The sequence below is a fragment of the Mesoplodon mirus genome (genome assembly GCF_964341445.2).
Source record: "Mesoplodon mirus genome assembly, chromosome: 12".
NCBI lineage: Eukaryota > Metazoa > Chordata > Mammalia > Artiodactyla > Ziphiidae > Mesoplodon > Mesoplodon mirus.
In genome coordinates, this window is record NC_138988.1 from 36,979,354 (window position 1) to 37,000,418 (window position 21,065).

At 42.7% G+C, this 21,065-nt stretch overlaps 1 protein-coding gene and 1 pseudogene across 2 annotated transcripts; both read right to left on the reverse strand.

The window, feature by feature from the left end:
• Positions 1–5,872: 5,872 nt before the first annotated feature.
• LOC309813888 (small ribosomal subunit protein eS7-like) lies at positions 5,873–6,544 on the reverse strand (annotated as a pseudogene). Its single transcript has one exon. The product of its transcript is annotated as a small ribosomal subunit protein eS7-like (transcript).
• Positions 6,545–11,185: 4,641 nt separating this feature from the next.
• Positions 11,186–14,359, reverse strand: LOC309813887 (IQ domain-containing protein F5-like; the record flags this gene model as incomplete). Its single annotated transcript, XM_082639077.1, has 4 exons — positions 11,186–11,280; positions 12,134–12,646; positions 14,032–14,157; positions 14,342–14,359. 3 exons carry the CDS (start codon positions 14,357–14,359, stop codon positions 12,197–12,199), a joined length of 594 nt encoding a protein of 197 aa, XP_082495203.1. The 3' UTR covers positions 11,186–11,280; positions 12,134–12,196.
• Positions 14,360–21,065: the final 6,706 nt, after the last annotated feature.

Genomic DNA, 21,065 nt, shown 5'->3' on the forward strand with positions numbered 1-21,065 from the left:
ATAAAAACAAAAATAAACAAATGGGACCTAGTGAAACTTCAAAGCTTTTGCACAGCAAAGGAAACCATAATCAAGATGAAAGGACAACCCTCAGAATGGGAGAAAATATTTGCAAATGAATCAATGGACAAAGGATTAATCTCCAAAGTATATAAACAGCTCATGCAGCTCAATATTAAAAAAAAAAACAACCCAATCTAAAAATGGGCAGAAGACCTAAATAGACATTTCTCCAAGAAGACATACAGATGGCCAAGAAGCACATGAAAAGCTGCTCCACATCACTAATTATTAGAGAAATGCAAATTAAAACTACAATGAGATATCACCTCACACCAGTCAGAATGGGCATCATCAGAAAATTTACAAACAACAAATGCTGGAGAGGGGGTGGAGAAAAGGGAACCCTCTTGCACTGTTGGTGGGAATATAAATTGATACAGCCACTATGGAGAACAGTATGGAGGTTCCTTAAAAAACTAAAAATAGAATTACCATATGACCCAGCAATCCCACTACTGGGCATATACCCAGAGAAAACCATAATTCAAAAAGACACATGCACCCCAATGTTCATTGCAGCACTATTTACAATTGCCAGGTCATGGAAGCAACCTAAATGCCCATCGACAGACGAATGGATAAAGAAGATGTGGTACATATATACAATGGAACATTACTCAGCCATAAAAAGGAATGAAATTGGGTCATTTGTAGAGATGTGGCTGAATCTAGAGACTGTCATACAGAGTAAGTCAGAAAGAGAAAAACAAATATTGTATATTAATGCACGTATGTGGAACCTAGAAAAATGGTACAGATGAACCAGTTTGCAGGGCAGAAATTGAGACACAGATGTAGAGGACAAATGTATGGACACCAAGGGGGGAAAGTGGGGCGGGGTGGTGGTGGTGGTTTGATGAATTGGGAGATTGGGATTGACATGTATACACTAATATGTATAAAATGGATAACTAATAAGAACCTGCTGTATAAAAAAGCAAATAAAATAAATTCAAAAATTCAAAAAAAAAACCTATAAGAATTTAATCTACAAACAATAAATGCTGGAGAGGGTGTGGAGAAAAGGGAACACTCTTGCACTATTGGTGGGAATGTAAATTGATACAGCCACTATGGAGAACAGTATGGAGTTTCCTTAAAAAACTAAAAATAGAACTACCATATGACCCAGCAATCCCACTACTGGGCATATACCCTTGAGTAAACCATAGCTCAAAGAGAGACATGTACCACAATGTTCATTGCAGCTCTATTTACAATAGCCAGGACATGGAAGCAGCCTAAGTGTCTATCAACAGATGAATGGGTAAAGAAGATGTGGCACATATATACAATGGGATATTACTCTGCCATAAAAAGAAACGAAATTGAGTTATTTGTAGTGAGGTGGATGGACATAGAGTCTGTCATACAGAGTGAAGTAAGTCAGAAAAACAAATACTATATGCTAACACATATATAAGGAATCTAAAAAAAATGGTTCTGATGAACCTAGGGGCAGGACGGGAATAAAGATGCAGATGTAGAGAATGGGCTTGAGGACACGGGGAGGGGGAAGGGTAAGCTGGGACCAAGTGAGAGAGTGGCATGGACAGATATACACTACCAAATGTAAAATAGATAGCTAGTGGGAAGCAGCCACATAGCACAGGGAGATCAGCTAGGTGCTTTGTGACCACCTACAGGGGTGGGATAGGGAGGGTGGGAGGGAGACACAAGAGGGAGGAGATATAGGGATATATGTATATGTATAGCTGATTCACTATGTTATAAAGCAGAAACTAACGCACCATTGCAAAGCAATTATACGCCAATAAAGTTGTTAAAAAATGTCTATCTGGTCTAATGTGTCATTTAAGGCCTGTGTTCCTCTATTAATTTTATGTTTGGATGATCTATCCATTGATGAAAGTGGGGTGTTAAAGCCCCCCACTATTATGGTGCTACTGTCGATTTCTCCTTTATGGCTGTTAGTATTTGTCTTATATATTGAGGTGCTCCTATGCTGGGTGCATATATACTTACAATTGTTATATCTTCTTCTTGGATTGATCCTCAATCATTGTGTAGTGTCCTTCTTTGTCTCTCGTAACAGTCTTTACTTTAAAGTCTATTTTGTTTTATATGAGTATTGCTACTCTCGCTTTGTTTTGATTTCCATCTGCATGGAATACCTTTTTCCATCCCCTCACTTTCAGTCTGTATGTGGCCCTAGGTCTGAAATGGGTCTATTGTAGACAGACTATATATGGGTCTTGTTTCTGTATGCATTCAGCTGGTCTATGTCTTTTGGTTGGAGCATTTAATCCATTTACATTTAAGGTAGTTATCGATATGTATGTTCCTAGTGCCATTTTCTTAATAGTTTTGGGTTTGTTTTTGTAGGTCTTTTTTCTTCCCTTCTTCTTTTGTTCTCTTCTCTTGTGTTTCTTGTCTAGAGAAGTTCCTTTAGCATTCGTTGTAAAGCTGGTTTGGTGGTGCTGAATTCTTTTAACTTTTGCTTGTCTGGAAAGCTTTTGATTTCTCCTTTGAATATGAATGAGAGCCTTGGTGGGTAGAGTATTCTTGGTTGTAGGTTTTTCCCTTTCATCGTTTAAAATATATCCTGCCCAAAAAAAAAAAAAAAAAAAAGATAAAATATATCCTGCCACTCCCTTCTGGCTTGAAGAGTTTCTGCTGAAAAATCAGCTGATAACCTTATGGGGATTCCCTTGTATATTATTTGTTGCTTTTCCCGTGTTGCCTTTAATAGTTTTTTTTTTTTTTTTTTGCGGTACGTGGGCCTCTCACTGTTGTGGCCTCTCTTGTTGCGGAGCACAGGCTCCAGACACGCAGGCCCGGCGGCCATGGCTCACGGGCCCAGCTGCTCCGTGGCATGTGGGATCCTCTTGGACTGGGGCACGAACCCACATCCCCTGCATTGTTAGGCGAACTCTCAACCATTGCGCCACCAGGGAAGCCCCTGTATTTAATTTTTGTTAGTTTTATTGATATGTCTCAGAGCATTCCTCCTTGGGTTTATCCTGTATGGGACTCTCTGCATTTCCTGGACTTTGGTGACTATTTCCTTTCCCATGTTAGGGAAATTTTTTACTATAATCTCTTCAAATACTTTCTCAGGCCATTTCTCTTTTTCTTCTTCTTCTGGGACCCCTATAATTTGAATGTTGGTGCATTTAATGTTGTCCCAGAGGTCTCTGAGACTGTCCTCATTTCTTTTCATTTTTATTTTTTATGTTTTTTTAAAAAATTTTGGCTGCACTGCACAGCTTGTGGGATCTTAGTTCCCAAACCAGGCCCTAAGCAATGAAAGCGTGGCATCCTAACCACTCAACTGCCAGGGAATTCCCTCTTTTGTCTTTATCCTGTTCCATGGCAGAGATTTCTACCATTATGCCTCCAGGTCACTTATCCGTTCTTTTGCTTCAGTTATTCTGCTATTGATTTCTTCTAGTGTATTTTTCATTTCAGTTATTGCTCATCTCTGTTTGTTTGTTCTTTAGTTCTTCTACGTCTTTGTTAAAATTTTCTTGTATCTTCTCGATCCATGCTTCCATTCTTTTTCTGAGATCTTGGATCATCTTTACTATCATCACTCTGAATTCTTTTTCATGTAGATTGCTTATCTTCTCTTTACTTAGTTGTTTTTGTAGGTTTTTATCTTGCTCCTTCGTCTGCAACATATTTCTTTGTCATCTCATTTTGTCAAACTTACTGTGTTTGTGGTCTCCCTTCCACAGGTTGCAGAATTGTACTTCCTCTGGTGTCTGCCCCCTTGGTGGGTGAGGTTGGTCCAGAGGCTTGTGCCATTTTTCCCTTGATAGGGGGTTTGATTGGTGGTGTGGTGATCAGAGCCTGCTCTAGAAATTGAGCGGGGCCTCCCCTTTGCTCTGTGGTTGTCACTGACCTGTCAGGGGTGGGGTCTGCTCCCTAGCTGCTGGAGTAGAGGTCCAAAGATCTGTTTCTTAGCTGTGATTCTGATCTGCAGTGCGAGGTATGTGGGATTGGAGCACTCCCACTGGGAGAGAAGCCACTGTGTATTCCTCCTCTGAAGCTGTTTGCCTGTGAATATGCTCTGTTGTATCTGCTTCTGCCCATTGTGAGGGCTCACAAAGTATATTGTTGGCACTGCTCTCAGTCCCACCTTAACTGTGGGTATGCCGGCGATCAACCCTGTTGACTCTCAGGTGTTGTTTTTACCCGGCCACCAGCGCAGGTCCACTGAGGTCAGGTCCCAGGACTGCAATAGTTATACACCTGTACCTGCTGTGGGAGCTAAGGAGGCAGCTCAAACTCTGGTCTGGCCCAACCCCCATGAGTACATGCCCACAGAGCCCACAGCTGCTAAAGCCAGACCTGTCGCAGCTGCAAGAACACTAGTCCTTTCAGATGTTTCACAGGCGCTGAATTAGGGAAGGCATCAGTGGAGCTGTAACTCCGCAGTTTGTGCAGCCGCAAGGAGAAATTTCAGCTCTTCTTCCTTAGTCACACAGCCCCTGGGGATCAGCTGTGTTTTCAGCCCCTCCTCTGGGCAGATTTCCTAGTGGGGGTAGTTATCCACATCCTCCTGGGACAGCAGAGCAGGTCCTGACACCCACTGGTTAATTTCCTCATAGTGAGAGTTATTCGTGCCCTCCTGGGACAGCGAGGTAGGTCCTGTGGCCCGCTGGCAGAATTCCTAGTTTCGGGAGCTGTCCACACCCTTCCAGGTCAGCAGGGGCGGGTTCTGTGACCCGCTGGCAGAATTCCTAGTTTTGGGAGCTGTCCACGCCCTCCTGGGTCAGTAGGGGTGGGGCCTGGTGTCTGCCTGTGGGTCTGGAAGAGGCAGCCAGTGCCCACCTCTGGAGCCCAAGATGGCAGTGGCTACTCGCACCTGCCCCCAGAACTCCTGTAGGTGGTGTCCTGTTGCCCGGGAGCGCTCACAGGGATAGAAGTTCTTATGGTGTTCCCTTTCCTCTTCTCATGCGCCTCCCAATAATGGTTCCTTGCCCCTCTGGTGGGCCCAGGCTTCTTCCTAGTACACCCTCAGTTGCTGTGGCCCAACCTCTTCAGGCTCTTTCTGCACCTAACCCTGGTCCTCTCTCTGGGACTGAGCTTAGGAGTCTGAGCTTTAGTACCCGACGCTCAACCTCACTAACAGAGGAGTATCTCAGGCTTGAGAGTGCAGGGTCAGGGTGCTGACCCTCTGTGCAGATTAGTCTCCATTTTGCCTTTCACAAACCAGTTGCTGCTTCCCCTTTTAGGCTCCAAAACTCCCCCTCCGTCCTAATTTCTCCACTTGTGAGAAACCTTCCCAAGGTGCAGGAAACTTTCCTCCTTCACAGCTCCCTCCCCAGGGTGCAGCCCTGTCCTGATTCCTTCTTTTTCTTTTTCCTTTTGTCCTACCCAGTTACGTGGAGGTTTTCTTGTCTTTTCAGACACCTGAGGTCTTCTGTTGGCATTCAGTAGCTGTTCTGTGTGAATCATTCTGCTTGTAGATCTATTTTCAATGTTTCTGTGGAGGGAGGTGAACTCTACTTCCTATTCCTCAGCCACTGTGATTGAGCAGTGACTTTCTAATACCTTAATTCTTCCTACATACATTAGTTGCTTTCTAAGGAAGATACTTCTCTTCTCATTAAATTTTTCATTTATTAGTTTATATCGGTGTGAACTGATGGGTTCCTATTTAATTTTATAGGTTATAATCTGCTATCATCATAATTTTGGTGCTAAAATTGACCCAGATTTGGCCATTGGGGGCCCTTCAGCCTGCCTGCTGCATTCTTTTGACATGTCCCCCTCACCTTTGATTATTTCTTACACCAAGATATTACAGACTTGGAAGAAATAGAAAATATATATTGGTCTTTACCCATAGACCCTGGCACAGAGCTCCTGAAAACCTTGTAATTTCTTTTTTTAAAAAAATTGTGAATATTTTATTTAGTCATTTTTGTTTACAACTGAAACTATGGGAATTCAAAATTAATATACTTACCCATGAACTTCTTATAGACACCAGAAAATGTTTCAACTTTGTATTCCACATTGTTCTGCTGTGCTTTATCCAAATGAACCTTTATGAGCCAGCTGCCATCCAGTTTCTTGTGGATTCTCTTGCCCACAATCTCACTTGGGAAAATCAAGTCCTCCAGGATCACATCATGCATGGCTGTCAGAGTGCAGCTCCTGAGATGCTTGCTTATTTTTTGTATGGCTTTTTCGAGTTGGCTTAGGCAGAATTCTCCTCTGAGTGACAAAGACAACATGTCTCCTGCTGAACTTCTTCTCCAACTCACACAATAGCCGGACCTGGAGTTTCTGGAAAGATTTCAATTGAGGAATGAGAACAAAGGTTATAATAGCTTTCCGACCACCACTAACTTCAATGTCCTTGGCAATTTTGATGTTCAGCTCTCGCAGTTGGGCCTTGAGGTCCGAGTTCATCTCCAGCTTCATGAGGGCCTGGAAGATTCCAGACTTGAACTCCCAGCTTCTCACAATTGGGCTTCATGATCTTCACACTGGAACTGAACATGGCCTTGACCTTGCCAATGAGGCTAACTAACATTTGTTCCTCACCCCCCCACACACACTTGGAGGCCTAGGGAGAGGCCTAGGTCTCAGGAGAGCTCGTTAAATCCCAGAGGCAGAGGGGAAGAGGTGGGAATAGCGCCAGTAGAGAAACTGGAAGAACCACAGAGAAACGGTGGAAGCCTAGAGAGTCCCAGGAAGCACGCTTGTATTTTCTTAAATGATAACAGCACTAGGAGCATCTTTTGTTCTAATATTTGGTCTTTGAACTGGGTCCTGACACAGAGCTTCTAAAATTCTTATAATTTCCTGGATGATAGGCGTGTCCTTTGTTCTAATGAGGTGACTCTGAGAGAGCTCCTGGATGGACTAACGATGAAGGCTGGTCATTGAAAAGATCAATATATAATCAGAGTGTGGAAATTTCAGCTTTACACCCCCTTTTCTTAAGAAGGGAAAGGACTGAAATAGGGTTTTCCAAAAGTGTCAAAAATTAAGTGTTTTGTATGAGTAGTAAAGGAGACACACAGGAGAAAGACTCACAGGAGGCAGAAACTGACCTTTTCCCACTCAGAAGGGTAAGAATTGTAGATTTTTCTAACGTAGTGGTATTCGCTAGAAGAGTTGCCACAGCATCACCTGGAAACTTGTTAGAAATACTCATTCTTGGGAACATGATATACTGAATCAGAAATGGTGAGTGGGGGCTTCCCTGGTGGTGCAGTGGTTGAGAATCCGTCTCTCAATGCGGGGGATATGGGTTCCAGCCCTGGTCCGGGAAGATCCCACATGCCATGGAGCAACTAAGCCTGTGCACCACACTACTGAGCCTGCGCTCTAGAGCCTGCGTGCCACAACTACTGAAGCCCACATGCCTAGAGCCCGTGTTCCACAACAAGAGAAGCCACTGTAATGAGAAGCCCATGCACCGCAATGAAGAGTAGCCCCCATTCACCGCAACTAGAGAAAGCCCACGTGCAGCAACGAAGACCCAATGGAGCCAAAAATAAAAGAAAAGAAAAGAAATGGTGAGTGGGGCCCAGCAATCTGCTTTAATGAGACCCTCCACGTCACTGGGACTGTTGATAAAGTTTGAAAAACACTGCCCTATTTCCCTCTTACGTTCAACACCCACGATAGGATCTCTTCATGAGAAGACTGACCACTTTCTTCACGGGGCAGAGCTAAGAGGGTTATCTTGGAGTGAAGGCTACCACAGACATCCTTCGCATAAGTGGAGTAGAGAGCAAGGGAAGGACCTGACTAGTTCATCTATTCTCTTCATGCAGTTGTTTCATGAATGGCTGATGATTGCCCATGGTTTCCTCCTGCTGACTTGTTGAACTAGGCAAATGATAAAATGCCACATTGGCCCACAGGTGACAAATCCATGATTAGATTCACACTCAGGCCATTCTAATTATAGATGATTAGCTGATTTATTCATTACTCCACAGCACTTCTCTTTTTTACCACACTACACAGCATTACAAGAATGTTCTGGTCTCCTGGGTGTATTAAGTGAGAGATAATCCCATGTTTACTGTAAGAATTTCCTAGGCATACCATCTGCCAAGTTTCTAACTCAAAAACCAATTTTTGAAAACCCCTTCCTGAAAAGCAACTTACATAAAATTCAATCTTCTTTAAGTGTTTCTTAATTTGCTGAGATCTCCTACTCCTTTGCTATCTGTCTTATTAGCAAGCCAACTTCAGTGAAAATGGAGGTTTATTGGCTCACAAAAGTAATAATTCCCATAGTATAGTGGGTGGTAGCCTCAGGCATGGCTGGGTCCAGAGGCCCAAAGGAATCCTTAGAACTTAGTCCCTCTCTTTCCATCTTTTAGTTCTACTTTCCTCTGTGTTGGCTTCATTCTCAGCAAGCTATTTCCATGTGGTGTCCCCCAGCAGCTCTGGTTTCGTAATTCTTACAGCCATCAATCCTAGTAGTTCCACCACAGCACCAGAACTAAGTCCCAGTGGCCTGGCTTGCATCATGTGCATATCCTTGAACCAATCACTGTGGCCATATACATAAATTATGCCAACATTCCTCTAAGTAGTTGTACATCCTAGGCTGGTGCCTCCATCACCCAGGAGCAATCATGTGGGTGCCCTGCATGGGAATTCTCCACCCATCCTTGTGGAGCTACTAGGGATGAGGGGTAATCAGGGCTCAGAAGAGCAGAGCTCTTCTGAGGATGGACAGTTTAAAGAAAATGATCTCTGCCAGCAATTTACAGATCAGAAAATCCCGTGAGTCAGAGAAACAGCTACAAGGAGACATGACATTATAAGAGTTGATAGAGGAAGGCAGAGACTGAGGGAGAAAGATACTGGGGAACACAAAGAGATAATTATAGTTACAGTGAAAGACAAGATTATGAAGGATAGACAGAGAGGGAGACACAGAGACAGCAATGAAGACCAACAAAGCTAGAGAATAGTATGCCCAGATGAATGGAGACACAATAACAGCTCCTCCTTCCACCACCCAGCACACACACACACACACACACACACACACAGAAGCACTGCCAGAGAGAAATAAAAATTCAAGGAGGCTGAGAAAGACATGTCTTTTGTGTATAAGGGATTTGGGGTGGTTGATGAGAGAACCATTCATTCAGGGATGGTGGGACAGTTGTTTCTAGGGATAAAGATTTGAGTCATGGTAAATCCACAAATCCAGGGCCTGGATAGAACTGTGTATTCATTCATTACCTAAATAGTTACTGAAACAACAAAAAGACAACCACAACCCAATTAAAATTTTTTTTCAAAACTTGAATAGATTTTTCTCCTAGAGAAGATACACAAATGACCAACAAGCACATTGAGATGCCCAGCATCACTCATCATAAGAGAAATGCAAAAGAAAACACAATGAGACACCACTTCACACTCACTAGGATGGCTAGAATTTTCTTTAAAAGGAAAATAACAAGAGTTGGCAAGGATATAGAAATATTGGAACACTTGTATATTGCTGATGGGATGTAAAATGGGGTAGCTACTAAGTATTTATAGTGGCATTATTCACAACAGCCAAAAGGTGCAGACAGTCCAAATACCTATCAAGAGTGGATAAACAAAATGTAGCATATCCATACAATGGATATATACTCTACTATAAAAAGTAATGAAGTACTGACCATGGCTACAACGTGGATGAACCTTGAAAACATCATGTTAAGTGAAAGAAACCAGACACAAAATATTGCATGATTCCACACTAGGTAAATCTATGGAGACAGAATGCAGATTGGTGGCTGCCAGTGGCTGGAGGAGCACGTACTGGGGAGTGACTGCTTTTTGGGTATGGGGTTTTCTTTTAGGACAATAAAAATATTTTAGAAATTGATATACATAATAGTGGTTGCTTAACACTCTGAATGTACTAAATGCCACTGAATATTATGTGGTTAATATAAAAATGGTTATGTGGATTTCACTTATTTGTGCGATGTGATGGTGGGTCAGGTGAGGCCACATGAGAATAGGAGAGGCACAGGAAACAAGGTTTACAGTACTTACAGATCCTAGAGAAGAGGTCACCACCTCATGTCACACAGGGTCAGAGGACAAGCATCAGGTACTGGGCAAGCGGCAGAAGACAGGGGTGAGAAAAGAACTTATGCCATGGTCTTTCTTGAAGCAGGAAAGGCAAGGTTGGGCAGGGTAAACAGTTCAGGACTGGCTAGTTTGAGTAATTTGGGTGGGCTCTACGTTACAGGGGTGGTCCCCAGATGCCCGGTACCTGGACCTTGAATCTGGAATCTGGACCTGCGATGATTAAGGCACTGGAATATTGCCCTCTGGGGTGCACAGGCCCGAGAGAGGAGGTAAGGCTCTGGATTGGTTGGTTTGCAAATCATAGGCATGCTCCAGGCTGAGTCCTTTGCCATCTCAAAGAATTGGCCAGCCCTGGGAGGGGTAGTCTACCCAAGCCAGAAAGGAATGTTCAAAAATGATGTCAAGGGCTTCCCTGGTGGCGCAGTGGTTGAGAATCTGCCTGCCAATGCAGGGGACATGGGTTCGAGCCCTGGTCTGGGAAGATCCCACATGCCGCGGAGCAACTGGGCCCATGAGCCACAACTACTGAGCCTGCGCGTCTGGAGCCTGTGCTCCGCAACAGGAGAGGCCGCGACAGTGAGAGGCCCGCGCAGTGCGATGAAGAGTGGCCCCCACTCTCCGCAACTAGAGAAAGCCCTCGCACAGAAACAAAGACCCAACACAGCCAAATAAATAAATAAAATAAATTAAAAAAAAATGATGTCAAAATGTCATAATATACAGAAAGTTAAAATATATAGCCAATGACATATTGAAAGAGAGAGAGGGAGAGAGAACCAACTGTTCTAGATCCTGGGAACACAGCACTGAACCCAGAGTCCCTGCTCTTTTGGAGCTCACCTCTCGTGGGGTGGGGGGTAACAGAAAACAGAGAGGTAAGATAACCTTGGTAGAGATGAGGACTGACATAGGAAAGCAGAGTCAGGAGCTAGAGTATACAGTAGTGGGTGGGAAAGCTATTTCAATAAGGTGGTCAGGGCTTCCCGGGTGGCGCAGTGGTTGGGAGTCCACCTGCTGATGCAGGGGACACGGGTTCATGCCCCGGTCCAGGAAGATCCCACATGCTGAGGAGCGGCTGGGTCCGTGAGCCATGGCCGCTGAGCCTGTGCGTCTGGAGCCTGTGCTCCGCAACAGGAGAGGCCACAGCAGTGAGAGGCCCGCGTACTGCAAAAAAAAAAAAAAAAAAAAAAAGGTGGTCAAATCAAAGGAGGCCTCCCTGGAAGGAACATGGAGCAGAGACAAACCTGAATGGAGTGAGGGCTCCACCTGCAAGAAGACAATCCAAGGAAAGGTGGCAGCAAGAGCAAAGCGCTGCGATGGGAGGGTGCTGGGTTTTTTTTGATATTAGCAGAGCTGCCAGGGAGGGCATTGAGAGAGTGAGATGGTCAAGGCCAGACTGTGTGGGGTTATGTAGTCCCCAGGCGGGTGGGGGCATCTTGGAATTGGTCTAAATTGAATGAGAATGCTCTTGGATTGGAAGAATTAACATTGTTAAAATGGCCATGCTACCCAAAACAATCTACAGATTTAACTCAATCCCTATCAAATTACCCATGACATTTTTCAAATAATCCTAAAATTTATATGGAACTATTGCCAAAGCAATCCTGAGGAAAAAGAACAAAGCAGGAAGCATAACCCTGCTAGACTTCAAACAATACTACAAAACAACAATAATCAAAACAACATGGGGACTTCCTTGGCAGTCCAGTGGTTAAGACTTGGCTTCCAATGCCAAGAGTGTGGGTTTGATCCCTGGTCGGGGAGCGAAGATCCCACATGCCTCGCAGCCAAAAAACCAAAACATAAAACAGAAGCAATACTGTAACAAATTCAATAAAGACTTTAAAAATGGTTCACATATGGAAAAAAAAATCCATGAGCAAAATGAAAACACAACCATACACCACACTATGAAGGAGTTTCCCTGGAGCTGGTTGATTTGGCAGCTCTGCAACTTCATGTCTCCTACCCATGGTAGACATTACTAATCAACCACAGACCCCAGTCATCCTACCTGGCTCTTAGAATCCTCCTTTATTGTCTGAGATCTTGTGACACAGTGTTGGAGCACACCCGATCAATTCTTTATTGGGAAGGGGATGCAGTCTGTAATCTGACAGACCTGTGACCCCAGAGACATCTCAAGCTTAAGTCCCAGTTGGCTTGCTGTGAGTTCATAGCTGCCCCTGAAAAAGCCACGGGTATGGCAATTATGCCAGCGCCAATAGATCTGGATAATGCGGGCAGCATGGAGCAAACGGCAATAACGAAGGCGGATGCGCCACATGCGGACCCAAGACTGTAGCCTGACCACTGCCCAATTTTGCTGAGCATATTGATCCAGCACAGCCCGCCGCTTCTTCTCCAGCAGCTCTGCCAGCTTCTGTTTCCACCAGTACTGAATGATACATGCTCTGAGGGCTGCGTGCAGCAGCGTCCGGCGCACCAGGGTGCCCCGCCACCAGGCCTGGATCTTTATTGCCTGCAACTCTTTGTCTGAGTGGGGAGCTTCCACTAGGGGGTGGGGCTGCAAGGAAAAAGAAGGGACATTTAGGAAATATTCCCGACCCACCTGAGCCCTGGTGTGAGCCAGGAAGGGGTCCTGATCCTTTATCAACAATGGCACCTTCCTCAGAAGTTTGTGAGCACTGGGCAGACCACTGGCTGGAGCCAGAGACCAGACAGGTGTCCTGTCTCTGCCACTCTTGGTTAACAGACACATCACAGTTGAACTCTGAGTCTCAGGGTCCTCAACTGTAACATGGGGCACACCTGCCCTAGCTGTCACCTGGTTCCTTGGACCTGGTTGGCCAGTCTGGAACAAGAACACCACAATCTATGGGTCAAAGGGTTATTCTGTTGTGCCTGGGCCTGACCACCTACCTGAGAAGCATATCACTTCCCTTCAGACTTCACCCACAGGCTGGAGAAAGGGCATCCTTTGCTCTCCTTTCATGCCTGACTCCAGCTCCAGTGCATAACCTGCAGTCTCCCTCTATCAACTCACAGGATTAGAAGTTTGTGACTTCCTTGGTGGCACAGTGGTTAAGAATCCACCTGCCAATGCAGGGGACACAGGTTCGAGCCCTGGTCCGGGAAGATCCAACATGCCATGGAGCAACTAAGCCTGTGTGCCACAACTACTGAGCCTGCGCTCTAGAGCCCATGCTCCGCAATGAGAGAAGCCACCACAATGAGAAGCCTGCGCACCACAACGAAGAGTAGCCCCCGCTTGCCGCAAGTAGAGAAAGCCAGGGCACAGCAACAGAGACCCAACGCAGCAATCAATCAATCAATCAATCAATCAATATAAAAAAGAAGTTTGTCTTCCTCACACCATTTGGAACCTTTCTCATTTATTCCTCACTTTCACTTCTTTTGGTTCTCATATCTTGAACTTCAGTTAACACACATACATGTACTCATGTAAACACACACACACTGCCACACAGTTCTAGACTTGGGTTTCCCTGTAGTTGATTCTGCGTCCCCCAAACACAGCCCTCCCACTCCGCTCCCCAACTTAGCATAGTCTGGTTCCCATTTGTCAGGGTTTCTTCTCCCTACAACCAAATCTCCATATCTCAGTCACACCCACCTTTCTCAGGCTGAGAAGGAACTAGGACAAAAGGTCAACAAGGATGAGTCAATTCCTATTCATTCCAGTTCTGGATAGGACAACCACTCACTCTGGTTGGCTTGGGACACACTCTCAGTTCATGACTGTTGCTCCTGAGCAATAATTCATAGCACTATCTTTCACTCACAAATGTATCCTGCTTTGGATGACAAATTGCCTGATCATCCCATGCTATGGACCATAGAGAAGACAACCGTGACACCTGGCTGACTTTGTTTAGACATGTTGCAGGTTGGGGTGCCCCTCAACTTTGAGGCTTTCTATTGGCCTACCTTTGGTGGAGGGGACGGAGGGGGTGAAGGTGGACGCTCTTTTTTCTTCTTTTTCTTCTCTCTCTCTTTTACTAATGTGGTTTCATCAAGGTCTTCTATCACGATTTGACAAACCTGGCCATCTTTCTATAATCAGAGTTCAGAAAGGAAAGATATGAGTAGGTTGTTCTCTGTAAATTGTGTGCTGAGTCCACCACATGCTCAACCTCCTTCCTTGCCCAGAGACCACAGATATAGGACTTATATCCTTAACAACTGTGGAAATCCACCTTCCCCTGCTGTGAGTTTGGGTAGACTGGCTCTCTCTTACACAACATAGAATGCCCATGACTTGGAAATAGTTGGTTCAAATCCCTCAGGTCTGTGATCCCCTAAATTTCCCACAGTTAGAAGGTAGATGATTCCATTATTCTCAGGTCTGTACTCTTCCAGCCACAGCTCTGGCAGGAAGAGAGAAGGGAAGACAGAAATGATGTCATAAGGGCACCTATGACTCAGGCATCAGAATGGTTCCCCACCATTGAACCCTTTTTGTGAAAATTTGGGAATACTTTCCCTTCTTCCTGCCATAAATGACCAAAATTTGGCTAAAATGGCAGGACACTGAAAATACTGGCCCATTGGCACAGAACTGTATGAAGTTGGTCATATCAGGCTGGTTGATAAAAATTTTCTTAAGAAAGAAAAATGTCATGAAGAACATAGGGGTAAGACAGGAATAAAGACGCAGACCTACTAGAGAATGGACTTGAGGATATGGGGAGGGGGAAGGGTAAGCTGTGACAAAGTGAAAGAGCGGCATGGACATATATACACTACCAAATGTAAGGTAGATAGCTAGTGGGAAGCAGCCGCATAGCACAGGGAGATCAGCTCGGTGCTTTGTGACCGCCTGGAGGGGTGGGATAGGGAGGGTGGGAGGGAGACGCAAAAGGGAGGGGATATGGAAACATATGTATATGTATAACTGATTAAATTTGTTATAAAGCAAAAAAAAAAAAAAACACACAAATTTGAGACGATTTAAATATTCATCAATAGGGAATTCAATTTCATTGACTTTAGTTCAATCAAACAATGGAACCAAGTAATACACAGAAAGAATGAGTTTGGAGCAAAATCTTAAACAGGTTCCTTACAAAAGATTTATGATGGCTAAGAAGCACATGAAATGATGCCCAACATCATTATTCATGATGGAAATAAAATTAGAACCACAATGAGATATTTTCTAGACACTCTAGAGAATGGCTACAATAAAAAATACTGACAACATTAAATATTGATAAGGATGTACAACAGCTGAATCTCTTATACACTGCTGGTGGTAACATATAAAACAGAAGAGAGAGGCGGGGCCAAATCCAAAGCTGAGATCCGGAGCTGTGAGAACAAAGAAGAGAAAGGGAAATCTCTCCCAGCAGCCTCAGAAGCAGCGGATTAAAGCTCCACAATCAACTTGATGTACCCTGCATCTGTGGAATACATGAATAGACAACGAATCATCCCAAATTGAGGAGGTGGACTTTGAGAGCAAGATTTATTATTTTTTCCCCTTTTCCTCTTTTTGTGAGTGTGTATGTGTATGCTTCTGTGTGAGATTCTGTCTGTATAGCTTTGATGTCACCATTTGTCCTAGGGTTCTATCCATCCATTTTTTTTCTTTGTAAAAAATTTTTTTCTTAATAATTATTTTTTATTTTAATAACTTTATTTTATTTTATCCTTTCTTCTTTCTTCCTCTCTTTTCTTTTCTTTCTTCCTCTCTCTCTCTCTCTCTCTCTCCCCGCCCCCCCCTCCGCTTTTATTCTGAGCCTTGTGGATGAAACGCTCTTGGTGCTGCAGCCAGGAGTCAGTGCTCTGCCTCTGAAGTGGGAGAGCCAACTTCAAGACACTGGTCCACAAGAGACCTCCCAGCTCCACATAATATCAAATGGCGAAAATCTCCCAGAGATCACCATCTCAACACCAGCACCCAGCTTCACTCAACGACCAGCAAGCTACAGTGCTGGACACCCTATGCCAAACAACTAGCAAGACAGGAACACAACCACAACCATTAGCAGAGAGGCTGCCTAAAATCATAATAAGTCCACAGACACGCCAAAACACACCACCAGACGTGGACCTGCCCACCAGAAAGACAAGATCCAGCCTCATCCACCAGAACACAGGCACTAGTCCCCTCCACCAGGAAGCCTACACAACCCACTGAAACAACTTTAGCCACTGGGGACAGACACCAAAAACAACGGCAACTACGAACCTGCAGCCTGCAAAAAGGAGACTCCAAACACACTAAGATAAGCAAAATGAGAAGACAGAAAAACACACAACAGATGAAGGAGCAAGATAAAAAAACCCACTGACCTAATAAATGAAGAGGAAATAGGCAGTCTACCTGAAAAAGAATTCCAAATTATTGATAGTCAGGATGATCCAAAATCTTGGAAATAGAGAAAATGCAAGAAACATTTAACAAGGACAGAAGAACTAAAGATGAAACAAGCAACGATGAACAACACAATAAATGAAATTAAAAATACTCTAGATGGGGTCAATAGCAGAATAACTGAGGCAGAAGAACGAATAAGTGACCTGGAAGATAAAATAATGGAAATAGCTACTGCAAGCAGAAGAAAAAAAGAATGAAAAGAACTGAGAACAGTCTCAGAGACCTCTGGGACAACATTAAATGCACCAACATTCGAATTATAGGGGTTCCAGAAGAAGAAGAGAAAAAGAAAGGGACTGAGAAAATATTTGAAGATATTATAGTTGAAAACTTCCCTAATATGGGAAAGGAAATAGTTAAGTCCAGGAAGCACAGAGAGTCCCATACAGGATAAATCCAAGGAGAAACACACCAAGACACATATTAATCAAACTGTCAAAAATTAAATACAAAGAAAACATGTTAAAAGCAGCAAGGGAAAAAAACAACAAATAACACACAAGGGAATCCCCATAAGGTTAACAGCTGATCTTCCAGCAGAAACTCTGCAAGCCAGAAGGGAGTGGCAGGACATAATTAAAGTGATGAAGGAGAAAAACCTGCAACCAAGATTACTCTACCCAGCAAGGATCTCATTCAGATTTGATGGAGAAATTAAAACCTTTACAGACAAGCAAAAGCTAAGAGAGTTCAGCACCACCAAACCAGCTTTACAACAAATGCTAAAGGAACTTCTCTAGGCAAGAAACACAACAGAAGGAAAAGACCTACAATAACGAACCCAAAACAATTAAGAAAATGGGAATAGGAACATACATATCGATAATTACTTTAAATGTAAATGGACTAAATGTTCCCACCAAAAGACACAGATTGGCTGAATGGATACAAAAAAAAAAGACCCATATATATGCTCTCTACAAGAGACCCACTTCAGACCTAGAGACACATACAGACTGAAAGTAAGGGGATGGAAAAAGATATTCCATGCAAATGGAAACCAAAAGAAAGCTGGAGTAGCAATTCTCATATCAGACAAAATACACTTCAAAATAGAGACTACTAGAAGAGACAAAGAAGTACACTACATAATGATCAAGGGATCGATCCAAGAAGAAGATATAACAACTGTAAATATTTATGCACCCAACATAGGAGCACCTCAATACATAAGGCAAACACTAACAGCCATAAAAAGAGAAATCGACAGTAACACAATCATGGTAGGGGACTTTAACACCCCACTTTCACCAATGGACAGATCATCCAAAATGAAAATAAATAAGGAAACACAAGCTTTAAATGATACATTAAACAAGATGGACTTAATTGATATTTATAGGACATTCCATCCAAAAACAACAGAATACACATTTTTCTCAAGTGCCCATGGAACATTCTCCAGGATAGATCATATCTTGGGTCACAAATCAAGCCTTGGTAAATTTAAGAAAATTGAAATTGTATCAAGTATCTTTTCCGACCACAATGCTATGAGACTAGATATCAATTACAGGAAAAGAACTGTAAAAAATACAAACACATGGAGGCTAAACAATACACTACTTAATAACGAAGTGATCACTGAAGATATCAGAAAGGAAATTAAAAAATACCTAGAAACAAATGACAATGGAGACACGACGACCCAAAACCTATGGGATGCAGCAAAAGCAGTTCTAAGAGGGAAGTTTATAGCAATACAATCCTACCTTAAGAAACAGGAAACATCTCGAATAAACAACCTAATCTTGCACCTAAAGCAATTAGAGAAAGAAGAACAAAAACATCCCAAAGTTAGCAGAAGGAAAGAAATCATAAAAATCAGATCAGAAATAAACGAAAAAGAAATGAAGGAAACGATAGCAAAGATCAATAAAACTAAAAGCTGGTCCTTTGAGAAGATAAACAAAATTGATAAACCATTAGCCAGACTCATCAAGAAAAAAAGAGAGAAGACTCAAATCAACAGAATAAGAAATGAAAAAGGTGAAGTCACAACTAACACTGCAGAAATACAAAAGATCATGAGAGATTACGACAAGCAACTCTATGCCAATAAAATGGACAACCTAGAAGAAATGGACAAATTCTTAGAAATGCACAACCTGCCAAGACTGAATCAGGAAGAAATAGAAAATATGAACAGACCAATCACAAGCACTGAAATTGAAACTGTGATAAAAAATCTTCCAACAAACAAAAGCCCAGGACCAGATGGCTTCACAGGCGAATTCTATCAAGCATTTAGAGAAGAGCTAACACCTATCCTTCTCAAACTCTTCCAAAATATAGCAGAGGGAGGAACACTCCCAAACTCATTCTGTGAGGCCACCCTCACCTTGATACCAAAACCAGACAAGGATGTCACAAAGAAAGAAAACTACAGGCCAATATCACTGATGAACATAGATGCAAAAATCCTCAACAAAATACTAGCAAACAGAATCCAACAGCACATTAAAAGGATCATACACCATGCTCAAGTGGGGTTTATTTCAGGAATGCAAGGATTCTTCAATATACGCAAATCAATCAACGTGATACACCATATTAACAAATTGAAGGAGAAAAACCATATAGTCATCTCAATAGATGCAGAGAAAGCTTTCGACAAAATTCAACACCCACTTATGATAAAATCCCTGCAGAAAGTAGGCATAGCGGGAACTTCCCTCAACATAATAAAGGCCATATATGACAAACCCACAGCCAGCATCATCCTCAATGGTGAAAAACTGAAACCATTTCCACTAAGATCAGGAACAAGACAAGGCTGCCCACTCTCACCACTCTTATTCAACATAGTTTTGGAAGTTTTAGCCACAGCAATCAGAGAAGAAAAGGAAATAAAAGGAATCCAAATCGGAAAAGAAGTAAAGCTGTCACTGTTTGCAGATGACATGATACTATACATAGAGAATCCTAAAGATGCTACCAGAAAACTACTAGAGCTAATCAATGAATTTGGTAAAGTAGCAGGATACAAAATTAATGCACAGAAATCTCTGGCATTCCTGTACACTAACGATGAAAAATCTGAAAGTGAAATCAAGAAAACACTCCCATTTACCATTGCAACAAAAAGAATAAAATATCTAGGAATAAACCTACCTAAGGAGACAAAAGACCTGTATGCAGAAAATTATAAGACACTGATGAAAGAAATTCAAGATGATACAAATAGATGGAGAGATGTACCATGTTCTTGGATTGGAAGAATCAACATTGTGAAAATGACTCTACTACCCAAAGCAATCTACAGATTCAATGCAATGCCTATCAAACTACCGCTGGCATTTTCCACAGAACTAGAACAGAAAATTTCACAGTTTGTATGGAAACACAAAAGACCCCGAATAGCCAAAGCAATCTTGAGAACGAAAAACAGAGCTGGAGGAATCAGGCTCCCTGACTTCAGACTATACTACAAAGCTACAGTAATCAAGACAGTATGGTACTGGCACAAAAACAGAAAGATAGATCAATGGAACAGGCTAGAAAGCCCAGAGATAAACCCACGCACATGTGGTCACCTTATCTTTGATAAAGGAGGCAGGAATGTACAGTGGAGAAAGGACAGTCTCTTCAATAAGTGGTGCTGGGAAAACTGGACAGGGACATGTAAAAGTATGAGATTAGATCACTCCCTAACACCATACACAAAAATAAGCTCAAAATGGATTAAAGACCTAAATGTAAGGCCAGACACTATCAAACTCTTAGAGGAAAACATAGGCAGAACACTCTATGACATAAATCACAGCAAGATCCTTTTTGACCCACCTCCTAGAGAAATGGAAATAAAGACAAAAATAAACACATGGGACCTAATGAAACTTCAAAGCTTTTGCACAGCAAAGGAAACCATAAACAAGACCAAAAGACAACCCTCAGAATGGGAGAAAATATTTGCAAATGAAGCAACTGACAAAGGATTAATCTCCTAAATTTATAAGCAGCTCATGCAGCTCTATAACAAAAAAACAAACAACCCAATCCAAAAATGGGCAGAAGACCTAAATAGACATTTCTCCACAGAAGATATACAGACTGCCAACAAACACATGAAAGGATGCTCAACATCTTTACTCATTAGAGAAATGCAAATCAAAACTACAATGAGATATCATCTCACACCAGTCAGAATGGCCATCATCAAAAAATCTAGAAATAATAAATGCTGGAGAGGGTGTGGAAAAAAGGGAACACTCTTGCACTGCTGGTGGGAATGTGAATTGGTACAGCCACTATGGAGAACGGTATGGAGGTTCCTTAAAAAACTACAAATAGAACTACCATATGACCCAGCAATCCCACTACTGGGCATATACCCTGAGAAAACCAGAATTCAAAAAGAGTCATGTACCAAAATGTTCATAGCAGCCCTATTTACAATAGCCCGGAGATGGAAACAACCTAAGTGTCCATCATCGGATGAATGGATAAAGAAGATGTGGCACATATATACAATGGAATATCACTCAGCCATAAAAAGAAACGAAATTGAGCTATTTGTAATGAGGTGGATGGACCTAGAGTCTGTCATACAGAGTGAAGTAAGTCAAAAAGAGAAAGA